Raw genomic sequence first — 17,363 nt, 5'->3', positions numbered from 1 at the left:
CTTTCTCCTGGGAGATGTAACAGCGGATGTTCTGTCCAAGGTACTCCCAGCCCCTCCATGAGGAGATTGCCCTTCACAAACATCTGAAGCATAAGAACATTGTGCAGTACTTGGGCTCCATCAGCGAGAATGGTTTTATCAAGATCTTCATGGAGCAGGTTCCCGGAGGTAAGAGGGCTATCCATGCAGCATTAGAAAGGTAACATTATGTAGTCAATGCCAAACCATGTCTTATAAGCCTATGTTGCATCTTTACTCAGTGAAAGACAACAAGAAGCGACTAGATTTCCTCCACTACACCTAGAAAAAGAAAAAAAACGCATATCTTGTCTGCTTTATGTAATAGGTAGCCTGGCTTACTGATTGAATACACTACCGTCCTGCTGATAGTAAAGCAGAATGTATTGATATGTATTAGACTTTGTCCTGTGGTTTACCTCCAGGAAGCCTGTCTGCTCTGCTAAGGTCTAAATGGGGTCCGCTGAAGAACAACGAACCCACCATCGGCTTCTACACCAGACAGATCCTGGAGGGACTCAAATACCTCCATGACAACCAGATTGCTCACAGAGACATCAAGGTAAAGCCTGGTCAATTTCAAAGCCTTTGGCCAATGTGCAGTATGCGCCTGGCCAGTAGGGAGGCCACATTCATGTCGGTGGTACAGAAATTATTTGATTTGTAAGTGGCGCCTGGCTCTAGTATGATGACTTCTCCTTATCATCCTACCGGAATGTTAATGTGACATAGCTCAATCTCAGTCATAAATAATAAAACACACTGACCACACTCCCATCCCATAATAGAAACATTAATTTAGGTTAGCATACTCTTCCTCACATACCCAGGACAAGATAGGCCTCTAAATTCTGACACATTTAACAATAGTGTCTCATAAAATGACCATAACAGCCATTTCCGTGAAGTGGTGAATATAGCCTGTAACACTGTAACAACTGTTGCTGATTGCCTTCTAGGAAATACCTTAGATTACCAGGCTGTTATTCATAGTCATTGGGTTAAGTCGAATGAATGGAGATTACTTGGAATGGAGCTCTTTTCTAATCCCCTTGGTTCTCTTTATATCCACAGGGTGATAATGTGCTTATAAACACATATAGCGGAGTTCTGAAGATATCTGACTTTGGCACCTCTAAAAGGCTGGCTGGGATCAACCCCTGGACTGAGACTTTCACTGGTATGTACTGGTCTGCCTGACTGGGTTTATAACAACTGGTGTGTACTGGTCTGCCTGACTGGGTTTATAACAACTGGTATGTACTGGTCTGCCTGACTGGGTTTATAACAACTGGTGTGTACTGGTCTGCCTGACTGGGTTTATAACAACTGGTGTGTACTGGTCTGCCTGACTGGGTTTATAACAACTGGTATGTACTGGTCTGCCTGAATGGGTTTATAACAACTGGTATGTACTGGTCTGCCTGACTGGGTTTATAACAACTGGTATGTACTGGTCTTCCTGACTGGGTTTATAACAACTGGTATGTACTGGTCTGCCTGACTGGGTTTATAACAACTGGTATGTACTGGTCTGCCTGACTGGGTTTATAACAACTGGTATGTACTGGTCTGCCTGACTGGGTTTATAACAACTGGTATGTACTGGTCTGTCTGACTGGGTTTATAACAACTGGTATGTACTGGTCTGCCTGACTGGGTTCATAACAACTGGTATGTACTGGTCTGTCTGACTGGGTTTATAACAACTGGTATAGCTGACTGAGTTTATAACCACCGAGCTTCCTCTACCTACATTGTCAAATGCCTTGATGGAACAGGTTGTTTGAAAATGGGCTAAACCCTCAACCCAAACAGTGATCCCACTCACTATTTACAATTATAGTTCTGATGAGATTTAATCTCTAAGAAACTATTTGTGATGTGTGTTTGAGGATTTATCTTGTTTTAGCTCATCATCCTGTAAATGACATATCTCAGAATAGCCTGCTGTTGATATTCAGAGTGGTCAGGTCAGGTCAATCCTGGACTTGGGAGGAAATCATGTCAGGACACGAAACCCTGCCGTGGAAGCAGACGCAAGGAGAGAAGGGAGGACAGCGATGACGCCGGGGTTCGCGGCCACGTAGAGAGCCCAAAAGACAGCCCAGATTTGTTTTTGGGGGGGGGCACACGGGGTGGTCGGCGGAGCCGAGGGGTGAACCAGTGACAACCTGGGAGGAGGTAGAGAGATGGTCGGTCGACCCAGGGAGAGTGCCAAAGCCCGCCCTGGGAGTCAATGGAACAGTGCGAGGAGGGATATCGGAGAATGGAGTTGGCGAGGAGTATGCGGCAATGCAGGCGTTTGGAGGAGCGTGTCACCAGTCCGGTGCAGTCTGTGCCGGTCCCACGCATCAGGCCTCCAGTGCGCCTCCCCAGTCCGGTACGTCCTGTGTCTCCTCCTCGTACTCGCCCTGAAGTACGTGTCCCCAGTCCGGTACGTCCTGTGCCTGCTCCCCGCACTTGCCCTGATGTACACCTCCACAGCCCAGTACGTCCTGTGCTAGCTCCCCGCACTCACCGTGCGAAGTGTGTCATCGTTCCGGTACAGTTTGTGCCGGTTCTACGCACCAGGTCTCCAGTGCGCCTCCACAGCCCAGTACATCCTGTGCCAGCTCCAGAGCCTTCCTCTGTGCCGGTGCGCAGTCCAGGCACGGCGTCCAGTCCCGCTCCAAGGCCGGAGCCTTCCTCTGTGTCGGGGCCCAGTCCAGGCACGGCGTCCAGTCCAGCTCCAAGGCCGGAGCCTTCCTCTGCGCCGATGCCCAGTCCAGGCACGGCGATCTACACGGCTCCTACCCGGCTCCATGGCCGGACCCGTGGTCTGGGCGGGGGCAAAGACCCACACCGGAGCCGTCACCGACACTAGTCACCCCCCCTACCCTCCCCAGTTGGTTTCAGGTTTTGCGGCCAGAGTCCGCACCTTTGTCTTATTGGATCATGTTGTCAGGCATGGTTTGTCTGACAGATGTTATTTTTATGTAAAATATTCTGTAACAAGTGTTGTTTTTGTGCTCAATGGTGGATCTATTCATAATTATTTAAGAGTTTGTACTGTCACGCCCTGACCATAGAGAGGCTTTTTTATTCTCTATTTTGGTTAGGTCGGGGTGTGACTGGGGGGGTGTTCCTATCTATGTTGTCTAGTTCTATGTTGGCCTGGTATGGTTCCCAATCGGATGCAGCTGTTTATCGTTGTCTCTAATTTGGGGTCATATTTAGGCAGCCATTTCCCCACTGGTTTTTGTGGGATCTTGTTTATGTGGAGTTGCCCGTGAGCACTCCATAGCTTCACGTGTTCGTTGCTCTTTATTGTTTTTGTGAGTTTCATTTAATAAAGATGTGGAACTCTACGTACGCTGCGCCTTGGTCTGAGTATGATTTCAATGACGACCGTGACAGTAGTAGTATCTCTATCAAAATGATGGCTTTGAATGATGAGTTCACCCTCATTTATCTTGTTTTAGCTCATCATCCTGTAAATTACATATTTCAGAATAGCCTGCTGTTGATATTCAGAGTGGTCAGGTCAGGGTGCCAGGGTTATGCCAGCGTTGACATTGTGGCAGCCAATTTTTTAATTTTATTTTAAATTTATTTTACCTTTATTTAGCTAGGCAAGTCAGTTAAAGAACAAATTCTTATTTTCAATGACGGCCTAGGAACAGTGGGTTAACTGCCTTGTCCAGGGGCAGAATGACAGATTTGTACCTTGTCAGCTCAGTGATTCAATCTTGCAATCTTTCGGTTACTAGTCCAACGCTGTAACCACTAGGCTACGCTGCCGCACAGCTTGACCCATTTGTTAAGACCATCTGATTGGTGCATAGAGATGCACCTTCGCATCTTAAAACCATCCAGTACAGTCAGTTTCTCCTGTTTAAGTTGTCCGTCAATTTGTCTCTCCCAGTTTCACCATAGCACTTAGCTTACCTTTTTAAAAGCTTTATTGAAGCTCCACTTACAGTAGGCTATAATTAGACCTAAATAGACTCACTTCATCCAGGGTTACAATATGTAGTTCTTCTTTGTTGATTAGGCTATACTACTGAAACAGGCTAGCATTTAGCAGAATTTCACTTGCACAGAATTAAACTTAGCCCTAGAGCTAGGGTTGCAAAATCCAGGAACTTTTAATAAACCAGGATTTCTGCAAAACCAGGGAATTTATTGAATTTGCAGGAATTTAGCAGCCCTACCTAGAGTTCAACCTCCCTAAAGTCACCTTACACTTATACATTTTTACCTCCATCCCTCCAGTATCCCTGCACATTGTAAATATGGTATTGGAACTGACCCTATATATATTATGCTTACTTTCTTACTTATTGTGTTCCTATTTTTTCTTATCTCTTGTGTGTTTTTTTAATTATTGCATTGTCATTGATTATTGCATTAAAACTTGAAAACCTGATTTGCTTGTATCAGCACTGATATGCACATTTTAAAATGCAACTTGTAACTAGTAGCTATGATATTATTTATATAATTTCCTGTCTGTTTGGTGTGTTGTTGTTTTGCAGGGACACTACAGTACATGGCCCCTGAGATCATAGATAAAGGCCCTCGAGGCTACGGCAAGCCTGCGGACATCTGGTCTCTTGGCTGCACCATCATTGAGATGGCCACTGGGAAACCACCCTTCTACGAGCTGGGCGAACCACAGGCCGCCATGTTCAAGGTCAGAGTTCAGAGGTCAACTAAAATTCAGTTCATGGACCTTAGTTCACTTTCCATTGGTGAATGGTGTTTTTGTCTGGCTGGCTTAAAATGTAGTTGTCACGCCCTGACCATAGAGAGCCTTTTTTATTCTCTATTTTGGTTAGGTCGGGGTGTGACTAGGGGGGGTGTTCCTATCTAGGTTGTCTAGTTCTATGTTGGCCTGATATGGTTCCCAATCAGAGGCAGCTGTTTATCGTTGTCTCTGATTGGGGATTATATTTAGGCAGCCATTTCCCCACTGGTTTTTGTGGGATCTTGTTTATGTGGAGTTTCCATGTTAGCACTCCATTGCGTCCGGTACGTCCTGTGTCTCCTCCTCGTACTCGCCCTGAAGTAAGTGTCCCCAGTCCGGTACGTCCTGTGCCTGCTCCCCGCACTCGCCCTGATGTACGCCTCCACAGCCCAGTACGTCCATGCTAGCTCCCCGCACTCACCGTGCGAAGTGTGTCATCGTTCCGGTACAATTTGTGCTGGTTCTACGCACCAGGTCTCCAGTGCGCCTTCACAGCCCAGTACGTCCTGTGCCAGCTCCCCGCACTCGCCGTGCGGAGTGTGTCATCTGTCCGGGACAAGTTGTGCTGGCTCTACGCACCAGACCTCCAGTACGCCTCCACAGCCCGGTACGTCCTGTGCCTGCTCCTCACACTCGCCCTGAAGAGCGTGTCACCAGTCCGGTGCAACCTGTACTGGCCCCACGCATCAGGCCTCCAGTGCGCCTCCCCAGTCCAGAGCTTTCGGCGACGGTCCCCAGTCCGGAGCTTTCGGCGACGGTCCCCAGTCCGGAGCCTCCGGCGACGGTCCCCAGTCCGGAGCCTCCGGCGACGGTCCCCAGTCCGGAGCCTTCCTCTGCCCCGGTGCCCAGTCCAGGCACGGCGTCCAGTCCCGCTCCAAGGCCGGAGCCTTCCTCTGCGCTGGTGCCCAATCCAGGCACGGCGGCCAACTCAGCTCCATGGCCGGAGCCTTCCTCTGCGCCGGTGCTCAGTCCAGGCATGGCGTCCAGTTCCGCTCCAAGGCCGGAGCCTTTCTCTGCATCGGGGCCCAGTCCGGGCACGGCGTCCAGTCCAGCTCCAAGGCTGGAGCCTTCCTCTGCGCCGATGCCCAGTCCAGGCACGGCGGCCAACTCAGCTCCATGGCCAGGGCCCTTCTCTGCGCCGATGCCCAGTCCGGGCACGGCGTTCTACCCAGCTCCATGGCCGGACCCGTGGTCTGGACGGGGGCAAAGACCCGCACCGGATCTTGCACCGACACTAGTTACCTCCCCTACCCTCCCCAGTTGATTTCAGGTTTTGCGGCCAGAGTCCGCACCTTTGGGGGGGTTACTGTCACGCCCTGACCATAGAGAGCCTTTTTTATTCTCTATTTTGGTTAGGTTGGGGTGTGACTAGGGGGGTGTTCCTATCTATGTTGTCTAGTTCTATGTTGGCCTGGTATGGTTCCCAATCGGAGGCAGCTGCTTATCGTTGTCTCTAATTGGGGATCATATTTAGGCAGCCATTTCCCCACTGGTTTTTGTGGGATCTTGTTTATGTGGAGTTGCCTGTGAGCACTCCATAGCTTCACGTGTTCGTTGCTCTTTACTGTTTTTGTGAGTTTCATTTAATAAAGATGTGGAACTCTACGTACGCTGCGCATTGGTCTGAGTATGATTACAACGACGACCGTGACAGTAGTAGTATCTCTATCAAAATGATGGCTTTGAATGATGAGTTCACCCTCATTCTGTTGTTCATTGTGATGTATGGTTCTGCTGACTTATTTCTCTCCGTAGTGATGTCAGATACAGAAATAGATCAAATAAAATCACATTGTATTGGTCGCGTCCACATATTTGCAGATGTTATCGCAGGTGCAGCGAAATGCTTATGTTTTTAGCTCTAACAGTGCAGTAATACCTAGCAATACAAAACAATACACACAAATCCCCAAAATATTAATGAAGAAATAAAAAATATCAGAACGAGCAATATCAGAGTCCGGAATATAAATATACAGTGTGTATATATGTGTGTGTATATATACACACAACCGAAAGGTTGCAAGTTCGAATCCCCGAGCTGACAAGGTACAAATCTGTCATTCTGCCCCTGAACAAGGCAGTTAACCCACTGTTCCTAGGCTGTCATTGAAAATAAGAATTTGTTCTTAACTGACTTGCCTAGTTAAATAAAGGTAAAATAAATACAAATATACAGTTGAAGTCTGAAGTTTACATACACTTGGAGTCATTAAAACTTGTTTTTCAACCACTCCATAAATTTCTTGTTAACAAACTATAGTTTTGGCAAGTTGGTTAGGACATCTACTTTGTGCATGACACAATAAATTTTTCCAACAATTGTTTACAGACAGATTATTTCACTTATAATTCACTGTATCACAATTCCAGTGGGTCAGAAGTTTACATACACTAAGTTGACTGTGCCTTGAAACAGCTTGGAAAATTCCAGAAAATGATGTCATGGCTTTAGAAGCTTCTGATAGGCTAATTGACATAATTTGAGTCAATTGGAGGTGTACCTGTGGATGTACTTCAAGGCCTACCTTCAAACTCAGTGCCTCTTTGCTTGACGTCATGGGAAAATCAAAAGAAATCCTCAGAAAATAAATTGTAAACCTCCACAAGTCTGGTCCATCCTTGGGAGCAATTTCCAAACGCCTGAAGGTACCACGTTCATCTGTACAAACAATAGTATGCAAGTATAAACACCATGGGACCACGCATCCGCCATACCGCTCAGGAAGGAGACGCGTTCTGTCTCCTAAAGATGAACGTACTTTGGTGCGAAAGTGCAAATCAATCCCAGAACAACAGCAAAGGACCTTGTGAAGATGCTGGAGGAAACGGGTACAAAAGTATCTATATCCACAGTAAAACGAGTCCTATATCGACATAACCTGAAACGCCGCTCAGCAGGGAAGAAGCCACTTCTCCAAAACCGCCATAAAAAAGCCAGACTACGGTTTGCAACTGCCCATGGGGACAAAGATCGTACTTTTTGGAAAAATGTCCTCTGGTCTGATGAAACAAAAATGGAACTGTTTGGCCATAATGACCATCGTTATGTTTGGAGGAAAAGGGGGAGGTTTGCAAGCTGAAGAACACCATCCCAACCGTGAAGAACGGGGGTGGCAGCATCATGTTGTGGGGGTGCTTTGCTGCAGGAGGGACTGGTGCACTTCACAAAATAGATGGCATCGTGAGGAAGGAAAATTATGTGGATATATTGAAGCAACATCTCAAGACATCAGTCAGGAAGTTAAAGCTTGGTCGCAAATGGGTCTTCCAAATGGACAATGACCCCAAGCATACTTCCAAAGTTGTGGCAAAATGGCTTAAGGACAACAAAGTCAAGGTATTGGAGTAGCCATCACAAAGCCCTGACCTCAATCCTATAGAAAATGTGTGGGCAGAACTGAAAAAGCATGTGCGAGCAAGGAGGCCTACAAACCTGACTCAGTTACACCAGCTCTGTCAGGAGGAATGGGCCAAAATTCACCCAACTTATTGTGGGAAGCTTGTGGAAGGCTACCCGAAATGTTTGACGCAAGTTAAACAATTTAAAGGCAATGCTACCAAATACTAATTGAGTGTATGTAAACTTCTGACCCACTGGGAATGTGATGAAAGAAATAAAAGCAGAAATAAATCATTCTCTCAACTATTATTCTTACATTTCACATTCATAAATAAAGTGGTGATCCTAACTGACTTAAGACAGGGAATTTTTACTAGGATTAAATGTCAGGAATTGTAAAAAAAAAACTGAGTTGAATTGTATTTGGCTAAGGTGTATGTAAACTTCCGACTTCAACTGTATATACACTGTGTGTGTGTGTGTGTGTGTGTGTGTGTGTATGTGTATATATATACACTGCTCAAAAAAATAAAGGGAACACTTAAACAACACAATGTAACTCCAAGTCAATCACACTTCTGTGAAATCAAACTGTCCACTTAGGAAGCAACACTGATTGACAATAAATTTCACATGCTGTTGTGCAAATGGAATAGACAACAGGTGGAAATTATAGGCAATTAGCAAGACACCCCCAATAAAGGAGTGGTTCTGCAGGTGGGGACCACAGACCACTTCTCAGTTTCTATGCTTCCTGGCTGATGTTTTGGTCACTTTTGAATGCTGGCGGTGCTTTCACTCTAGTGGTAGCATGAGACGGAGTCTACAACCCACACAAGTGGCTCAGGTAGTGCAGCTCATCCAGGATGGCACATCAATGTGAGCTGTGACAAGAAGGTTTGCTGTGTTTGTCAGCGTAGTGTCCAGAGCATGGAGGCGCTACCAGGAGACAGGCCAGTACATCAGGAGACGTGGAGGAGGCCGTAGGAGGGCAACAACCCAGCAGCAGGACCGCTACCTCCGCCTTTGTGCAAGGAGGAGCAGGAGAAGCACTGTAAGAGCCCTGGAAAATTACCTCCAGCAGGCTACAAATGTGCATGTGTCTGCTCAAACGGTCAGAAACAGACTCCATGAGGGTGGTATGAGGGCCCGACGTCCACAGGTGGGGGTTGTGCTTACAGCCCAACACCGTGCAGGACGTTTGGCATTTGCCAGAGAAGAACACCAAGATTGGCAAATTCGCCACTGGCACCCTGTGCTCTTCACAGATGAAAGCAGGTTCACACTGAGCACGTGACAGACGTGACAGAGTCTGGAGACGCCATGGAGAACGTTCTGCTGCCTGCAACATCCTCCAGCATGACCGGTTTGGCGGTGGGTCAGTCATGGTGTGGGGTGGCATTTCTTTGGGGGGGCGCACAGCCCACCATGTGCTCGCCAGAGGTAGCCTGACTGCCATTAGGTACCGAGATGAGATCCTCAGACCCCTTGTGAGACCATATGCTGGTGCGGTTGGCCCTGGGTTCCTCCTAATGCAAGACAATGCTAGACCTCATGTGGCTGGAGTGTGTCAGCAGTTCCTGCAAGAGGAAGGCATTGATGCTATGGACTGGCCCGCCCATTCCCCAGACCTGAATCCAATTGAGCACATCTGGGACATCATGTCTCGCTCCATCCACCAACGCCACGTTGCACCACAGACTGTCCAGGAGTTGGCGGATGCTTTAGTCCAGGTCTGGGAGGAGATCCCTCAGGAGACCATCCGCCACCTCATCAGGAGCATGCCCAGGCGTTGTAGGGAGGTCATACAGGCACGTGGAGGCCACACACACTACTGAGCCTCATTTTGACTTGTTTTAGGGGCATTACATCAAAGTTGGATCAGGCTGTAGTGTGGTTTTCCACTTTAATTTTGAGTGTGACTCCAAATCCAGACCTCCATGGGTTGATAAATTGGATTTCCATTGATTATTTTTGTGTGATTTTGTTGTCAGCACATTCAACTATGTAAAGAAAAAAGTATTTAATAAGATGATTTATTTCATTCAGATCTAGGATGTGTTGTTTAAGTGTTCCCTTTATTTTTTTGAGCAGTATATGTATGTGTGTACTGTGTATAAAAAACACTACATCAACAAAAGTATGTGGACACCTGCTCATTGGACATCTCATTCCAACATCATGGGCATTAATATGAAGTTGGGCCCCCCTTTGCTGCTATAACAGCCTCCACTTTTCTGGGAAGGCTTTCCACTACAATTTGGAACATTGCTGTGGGGACTTGCTTCCATTCAGCCACAAGAGCATTAGTGAGGTCGGGCACTGATGTTGGGCAATTAGGCCTGGTTCGCCTCAGTGTTTCAATTCATCCTAAAGGTGTTTGATGGGGTTTCTTCCACACTGATCTCGACAAACCATTAATGTATGGACCTCGCTTTGTGCATGGGGGCGTTGTCATGCTGAAACAGGAAAGTTGGGAGCACAGAATCATCTAGAATGTCATTGTATGCTGTAGGGTTAACATTTCCCTTCACTGGAACTAAGGGGCCTAGCCCAAACCATGAAAAATAGCCCCAGACCATTATTCCTCCTCCACCAAACTTTACAGTTGGCACTATGCATTGGAGCAGGTAGCAATCTCCTGGCATCCGCCAAATCCAGATTCACCCATCGGGACTGCAGATGGTGTAGCATGATTCATTGTGCTTTTCTTTCAAAAACAAGGGCATTTCTAAGTGACCCCAAACTTTTGAATGGTGGTGTACATAGGGCAGCAGTCTCTAAGATGCAGGGTAAAGTACCAGGTGGTAGCTGGCTAGTAACAGTGACTAAGGTTCAGGGCAGGGTACAGTCTGATGGCCTGGAGATGAACAATGTTTTTCAGTCTCTCCGTCTCAGTTTTGATGCACCTGTCCTGTCTCCGCCTTCTAGATGGTTGCGGGGTGAACGGGCCGTGGCTCGGGTGACTGAGGTCATTGATGATCTTCTTGGCCTTCCTGTGACACCAGTTGCTGTAGATGTCATGGAGGGCAGGCAGTGTGCCCCCGGTGAGCGTTAGGCTGTCTGCATCACCCTCTGGAGAGCCCTGCGGATGTGGATGGTGCAATTTCCGTACCAGGCGGTGATACAGCCCGACACAATGCTCTCAAAGGTGCATCTGTAGAAGTTTGTGAGTGTCTTAGGGACCAAGCCAAATTTCTTCAGCCTCCTTCGATTGAAGAGGCGCTGTTGCGCTTTCTTCACCACACTGTCTGTGAAGGGACCATTTCAGGTCGTTAGTGATGTGCATGCTGAGGAAGTTGGCGGCCCTGTGGATGGGGGTGTGCTCTCTCTGCTGTCTCCTGAAGTCCACGATCAGCTCCTTCATTTTGTTGATGTTGAGGGAGAGGTTATTTTCCTGGCACCACTCCACCAGGGCTCTTACCTCCTCCCTGTAGGCTGTCTTGTCGTTGTTGGTAATCAGGCCTACCACTGTTGTGTCATCAGCCATCTTGATGATTGAGTTTGAGAATGCATGGCCACGCAGTTCTGGGTGAATAGGGAGTACAGGAGGGGGCTGAGCACGCACCCCCATGTTGAGGATCAGAGTGACGGAGGTGTTGTTGCCTACCTTCACCACCTGTGGTTGGCCCGTCAGGAAGTCCAGTACCCAGTTGCACAGGACGGGGTTTAGACCCAGGGCCCCAAGCTTAATGATTAGCTTGGATAGCACTATGGTGTTGAAGGCTGAGCTGTAGTCGATTAACAGCATTCTTACATAGGTATTCCTCTTGTCCAGGTGGGATAGGGCAGTGTGATGGTGATTGCGTCGTCCTTGGATCTGTTGGGGCGGTATGCAAAGTGTAGTGTGCCTAGGGTGTTGGATAAATTGGATGTGACATGATCCTTAACTACCCTCTCAAAACACTTCATTATGACAGAATGAGTGATACGGGCGATAGTCATTTAGTTCAGTTACCTTCACTTTCTTGGGTACAGGAACAATGGTGGACATATTGATGCAAGTGGGGACAACAGACTGGGATAGGGAGAGATTGAATATGTCCTTAGACATTCCAGCCAGCTGGTCTGCACCAGCTCTGAGGACACAGCTTGGAATGCCATCTGGGCCGCCAGCCTTGCAAGGGTAAACACACTTAAATGTCTTACTCACATCGGCCACAGAGAACAAGAGCTCACAGTCCTCGTGAACGGCAGTGGCCCGTGTCTCTAGCTCAGTGTTTTCCTCGAAGCGAGCGAAGAAGGTGTTCGCGACTTGGCTGGCTTTCCCTTTATAATCCTTGATTGTCTGGAGTCCCTGCCACATACATCTTGTGTCTGAGCCATTGAATTGCGACTCCATGTACTGTCATTTTGCCTCATTGATTGCCTTACGGAGGTCAGAGCTGGTCTATTTGTACTCGTCCATGTTCCCAGTCACCTTGCCGTGGTTAAATACAGTGGTTCCCAATTTCATGCTGCCATCTATCCACGGTTTTTGGTTTGGATAAGTTCTAATCGTCACAGTAGGAACAACATCCTTTATGTACTTCCTGATGAACTCAGTCACCTAGTCAGTGTATACGTCAATACTATTATCAGAGGGGACCCGGAACATTTCCCATTCCGTAGGATCAAAACAATCTTGAAGCATAGATTCCGATTGGTCAGACCAACATTGAACAGTCCTTACCACGGGTACTTCCTGTTTAAGGGAGGGAGGGCCTTTTAGCCATCCCGGAAGGGAGAGTAGCAATGATCCAGAGTGTTTGATGCCCAAGTAGCACAGAAGTGTTGATCAAATTTCAGTAGCGTTTTCCTCAGATTTCCTTTATTAAAGTCCCCAGCTACAATAAATGCGGCCTCAGGATATGCAGTTTCCAGTTTCCACAAAGTCCAGTGTAGTTCATTGAGAGCCGTCGCAATGTCGGCTTAGGGGGGAATATGCACAGCAGTGATCATGACAGATGGCTGTCCTTACACGCCTCCAGGCACATTCCTCCATGGTTGAATCACCAGGACAGTACTATCTCAAACATAGCATGCTGTCAGCACTGTGTTTGTAAGGGAAAAAAGCTCAACTTTTTGTGGTTATTAGCTAAAAACACAAGTGTGATTGGATTACATACTTATCCAACTGTGAGATTAGACCTAGTACCTGGAGATAGACTGTGTAATACAGTCTATCCTTTGTGTTGTTTTAAGTCTCTGTTCCGCTGATGAGCCCTCCTCAAGCTTTTTCCACTTGTAGAAATAGGAAGTGGAAATTTCAAGTGTTTCCCTCATCAGCAATATTACATAGACTGGACATATGTAGTCCATTAAACACTAGAGCTAGTGATTCAACTGGGTGGTCTGCGGAGTGTGATGGAGATCATGTTGAATGCAGGACAGAATGACAGAAATGTTCATGAATTACAGTAGTAAATTGCTGTGGATTTTGCAGTGCTTTTAAACCACTGTTTTGTAGCAGGTTGTATAGATCTCTAATGCAACACATGTAGCCATCTTTTAGAAGACTTTCATCAGCTATTCTGTCTGTCTCATCCTGTGTGACTTAAAATGCAGATTCATCACTGGTCAATGCTTTTATTATGCAATGGCTTGTTGTACAATACTGTTGTACAGACGAGAATGCATTTGGCAACAATCCTGGGTTTCTGGGTTTCATCTTGGCTGCAGCTGCAGGTTAGGCCCTTAGATCTAACATGGCTGGGTTTCATCTTGGCTGCAGCTGCAGGTTAGGCCCTTAGCTATAACATTACTGTGCTGTTTTATCTTGGCTACAGGTTGGCATGTTCAAGATCCATCCTGAGATCCCAGATTCCATGTCAATGGAGGCCAAGGCCTTTATCCTACGCTGCTTTGAACCCGACCCCGACCAGAGGGCCACCGCCCTGCACCTGCTCACTGATGAGTTCCTCACCGTCACCAGCCGCAAGAAGAGGGGCAAGAGCAGCTTTACAGGTAGCTAGGACAATGCTTCACCGGTTAATCAGTGAAGTAGTTAGTAGAATATAGATCTATCTGAGTAGAAAGACAATTGCTATTAGATACTTTATATTTTAGATACTTTTTTGTTGTTTCTGCACAATTCATATCATGGAATAAAAAAATCTGTTTTTCTCCTCAGCTCTGACACCAGGAGGTTCAGGTGAGTTAATTTGAGCGCCTTTCTGTGCTGCTTCCTCTTTAGAGTTCACTGAGTCTGAGCCTAATGACATTAGGCTAAACCAATTGTCATGTTGACTACCCTACTCTGAGATGATTCATTCACAGAAGTAGTACTGTAATGTAAAAGAACCAGAAAGCTCTGGTTTTCTTTGTGTAACAGTGGTGTCACTGTGCCCTCAAGAGTACCTGCGCAGCATCTCTCTGCCAGTGCCTGTGGTGGTGGAAGACACCAGCAGCAGCAGCGAGTACGGCTCCGTCTCCCCTGAGAACGACCTCAACACCAACCCCTTCAGCTTCAAGCCCAGCACTAAGTGTTACAGTGATCGGGATGTCAAAGCAACCCGCTCCCTGTTCCTCAGGTAACACAACATACAGTCAGCACCATATGTATTTGTGAAGCTAACATTTTCACTCCAGCATTTTGTGTTTGAGATCAGAAAAACACACTAACACTGCACCTCTGCCATCTCAATTCAACTGACAAAAAGCAATGCCAAAAAAGCTAAATCTGGAGGAAAGAGATAAACGCTGACTCTTTGTACATTATCTGGAAATAATGGACAATGTAGGAACCTTGTACATCTATGGAGTACATTAGTTCCAGATAATGTACAGAGAGGAGTCATTTATCCCATTTATACCACGATGCCAAAGAATGTCATGTAATATTTGGAACTTTGTTGTTCTCCTATATAAATATATATTTTTTTAAACCTGAGGTCTCTTTAATCTAACCTGTGTTCCCCACCAGTATCCCAGTGGAGAACTTTGAGGACCACAGTGCTCCTCCGTCTCCTGATGAGAAGGACTCTGGCTTCTTCATGCTGAGGAAGGACAGCGAGAGGAGGGCCACTCTGCACCGCATCCTCACTGAGGACAGAGACAAGGTGGTGTCCAACCTCGTGGAGGCTCTCAAACAGGTCAGTAAGCATCTAGTCTAGTAGTGGACAGGGTGAGGGGTAGCCTGGGCCCAGTTCTGTTTTTTCCCCCTGGTATGTCACGCGGCATGACAATGACCATAGTAGTTGGCAAGACAGCACAAACAGATCTGGGACCAGGCTAGATGAGGGGCTTTCTCAGGGTAAAACAAACCCCTTATCATATGTACTCCTTTCTTCACCTTCACCCTCCTCTCATCACCCCTCTCTCCATCCTCCTCTACCCTGTCTGTGCAGGGTTCTGAGACATCGGACACTAAGTTGAGACATCAGCATATCTCCACCCTGGTGGTCAGTCTGGGGGACTTTGTGCGCATGGCAGACAGGAAGATCATAGCCAACACCCTCTCCCAGCTCAAACTAGAGCTAGACTTTGACAGCACAGCCATTAGCCAACTCCAAGTGGTGCTATTTGGGTTCCAGGACGCAGTAAGTGCCCTTTCTTCACCTATTAGTAGGTCTCTCTATAAGCATTACATGGCCTATGATAATTAAGATATCCCATTGTCTATTTGTCCACTGTGAATGGGTTGGAATTGAAATTGTCCTTGTATAGACCAAAGGCTCTGGAGACATTGAAGTATGATTCAAGGGGGTTTCCGTAAACTGTTCACAGCTGAATTATGTCACCATGCTGCCATTGTTTAAACAAACAGCTCAGACAATTGACTGTGAAACACTACTGACCTTTAAGAAAGGGTAATAGAAGGGAAATGTGTCAGCTTAAAGCACATAATTTAAAGAGGCTGATTCTGTCCCCTGCCTCACAAATACAATTATGCAAATGAAATGACACTAGCCTGTAGCTGCCTGTGGGAGGCAGAGGTTGTTTCTGCCTCAGTCAATACTGAGCTCTGATTCCCCCTAGCGGATACATATGAAACCAGCTCTGGTCTATAGGGTACATTGTCTGCGAAAGATTATCAATTCACGATACAAACTTGTTTTTCACACTTGGATTTTCCAGAATGCATGGCTTTTTATAAATGGCTGTCTCTTTTTTTCTGGGAAATGCTGTTTCCATAGACTCATTATATAGGGGGATATCTCAGATATCTGCAACCACCACACGCAATGTAAACAGACACCCGCTGGAGTCAAGCCTGTTTTCCTTTCCACAAATGTGTGGATACTGGTAGATGTGGATGCATACATGTCCGTAGTACATGTGTAGCTGTTTATTAATGGAGTCTGTCTGTCTGTCTGTCTGTCTGTCTGTCTGTCTGTCTGTCTGTCTGTCTGTCTGTCTGTCTGTCTGTCTGTCTGTCTGTCTGTCTGTCTGTCTGTCTGTCTGTCTGTCTGTCTGTCTGTCTGTCTGTCTGTCTGTCTGTCTGTCTGTCTGTCTGTCTGATTGACCAATGCGTCGCCAGGTAAACAAAGTTCTACGAAACCACAACATCAAGCCCCACTGGATGTTCGCCCTGGACAATATCATCCGTAAAGCGGTGCAGACTGCCATCACCATCCTGGTGCCAGGTAATAGCTGTGCCTCCAGCCGCAGAGTTTTAAAGGACATTTTATGCCCCCTACGGCCCAGGACACTGGTTGCCAGAGTATGACTTTGAACAGAGCCCCAATCTAATCATAACATCAATGTGTAACCTTGGATACAGAAATGCACTAGATACTATGTATATGGGGCATTTAACAAGAATATGTGTCTACCAGTCATTATAACAATTGCATTTAAAGATTATTGTAGTCATAGAGTGATCTTTATTGAGGCTTGTGATGTTGCTGTCTTAATGTTTCATGTTACCTCTTTCAAGGTGCAGTTTAGCTGTTGGATATGAACTATTTGTCATGATATTGCTGTAAAGGTGTAATGATGTATCACGTGTCCTTGCCCAGAGCTAAGGCCCCACTTCAGCCTGGCCTCGGAGGATGACCCGGCCGACCAGGATAACGTTGACGATGACGTGGAGCCTGAGGATAACTCCGTCCATCAGTGCAGAGCCCCTCCTAACGCTGCCCATGACAACACGGTCGCCACCTCCGGTGTGAGCACGCTCAGTTCCACCGTCTCACACAGATCCCATAATACCCAGTGCTCCGTCACCATGGAACTAGGCAGGATGAAGCTGAAAACCAACAGGTGGGACATCTTGCTGTCGTAACAATGATAATGACTGTCAGACACAAAACCAGATTTATTCCAACAAGTCATGAACAACCTTTG

At 46.8% G+C, this 17,363-nt stretch overlaps 1 protein-coding gene across 1 annotated transcript in view; it reads left to right on the top strand.

The window, feature by feature from the left end:
• The window catches only part of LOC106571336 (mitogen-activated protein kinase kinase kinase 5), a 59,294-nt gene that overhangs the window by 40,106 nt on the left and 1,825 nt on the right, over positions 1-17,363 (top strand). The window contains exons 16-26 of the mRNA XM_045695654.2: positions 41-168; positions 444-580; positions 1,093-1,198; positions 4,539-4,696; positions 13,862-14,039; positions 14,206-14,226; positions 14,428-14,605; positions 14,998-15,166; positions 15,422-15,613; positions 16,555-16,660; positions 17,036-17,279. Coding sequence (XP_045551610.1) covers positions 41-168; positions 444-580; positions 1,093-1,198; positions 4,539-4,696; positions 13,862-14,039; positions 14,206-14,226; positions 14,428-14,605; positions 14,998-15,166; positions 15,422-15,613; positions 16,555-16,660; positions 17,036-17,279 — 1,617 coding nt within the window. The remainder of the gene's footprint in view (positions 1-40; positions 169-443; positions 581-1,092; positions 1,199-4,538; positions 4,697-13,861; positions 14,040-14,205; positions 14,227-14,427; positions 14,606-14,997; positions 15,167-15,421; positions 15,614-16,554; positions 16,661-17,035; positions 17,280-17,363) is intronic.

The sequence above is a fragment of the Salmo salar genome, chromosome 15 (genome assembly GCF_965601325.2).
Source record: "Salmo salar chromosome 15, fSalSal1, whole genome shotgun sequence".
NCBI classification, from domain to species: domain Eukaryota; kingdom Metazoa; phylum Chordata; class Actinopteri; order Salmoniformes; family Salmonidae; genus Salmo; species Salmo salar.
The sequence above is the reverse complement of the archived record's forward strand: the minus strand, read 5'-3'. Positions and strand labels throughout refer to the sequence as shown.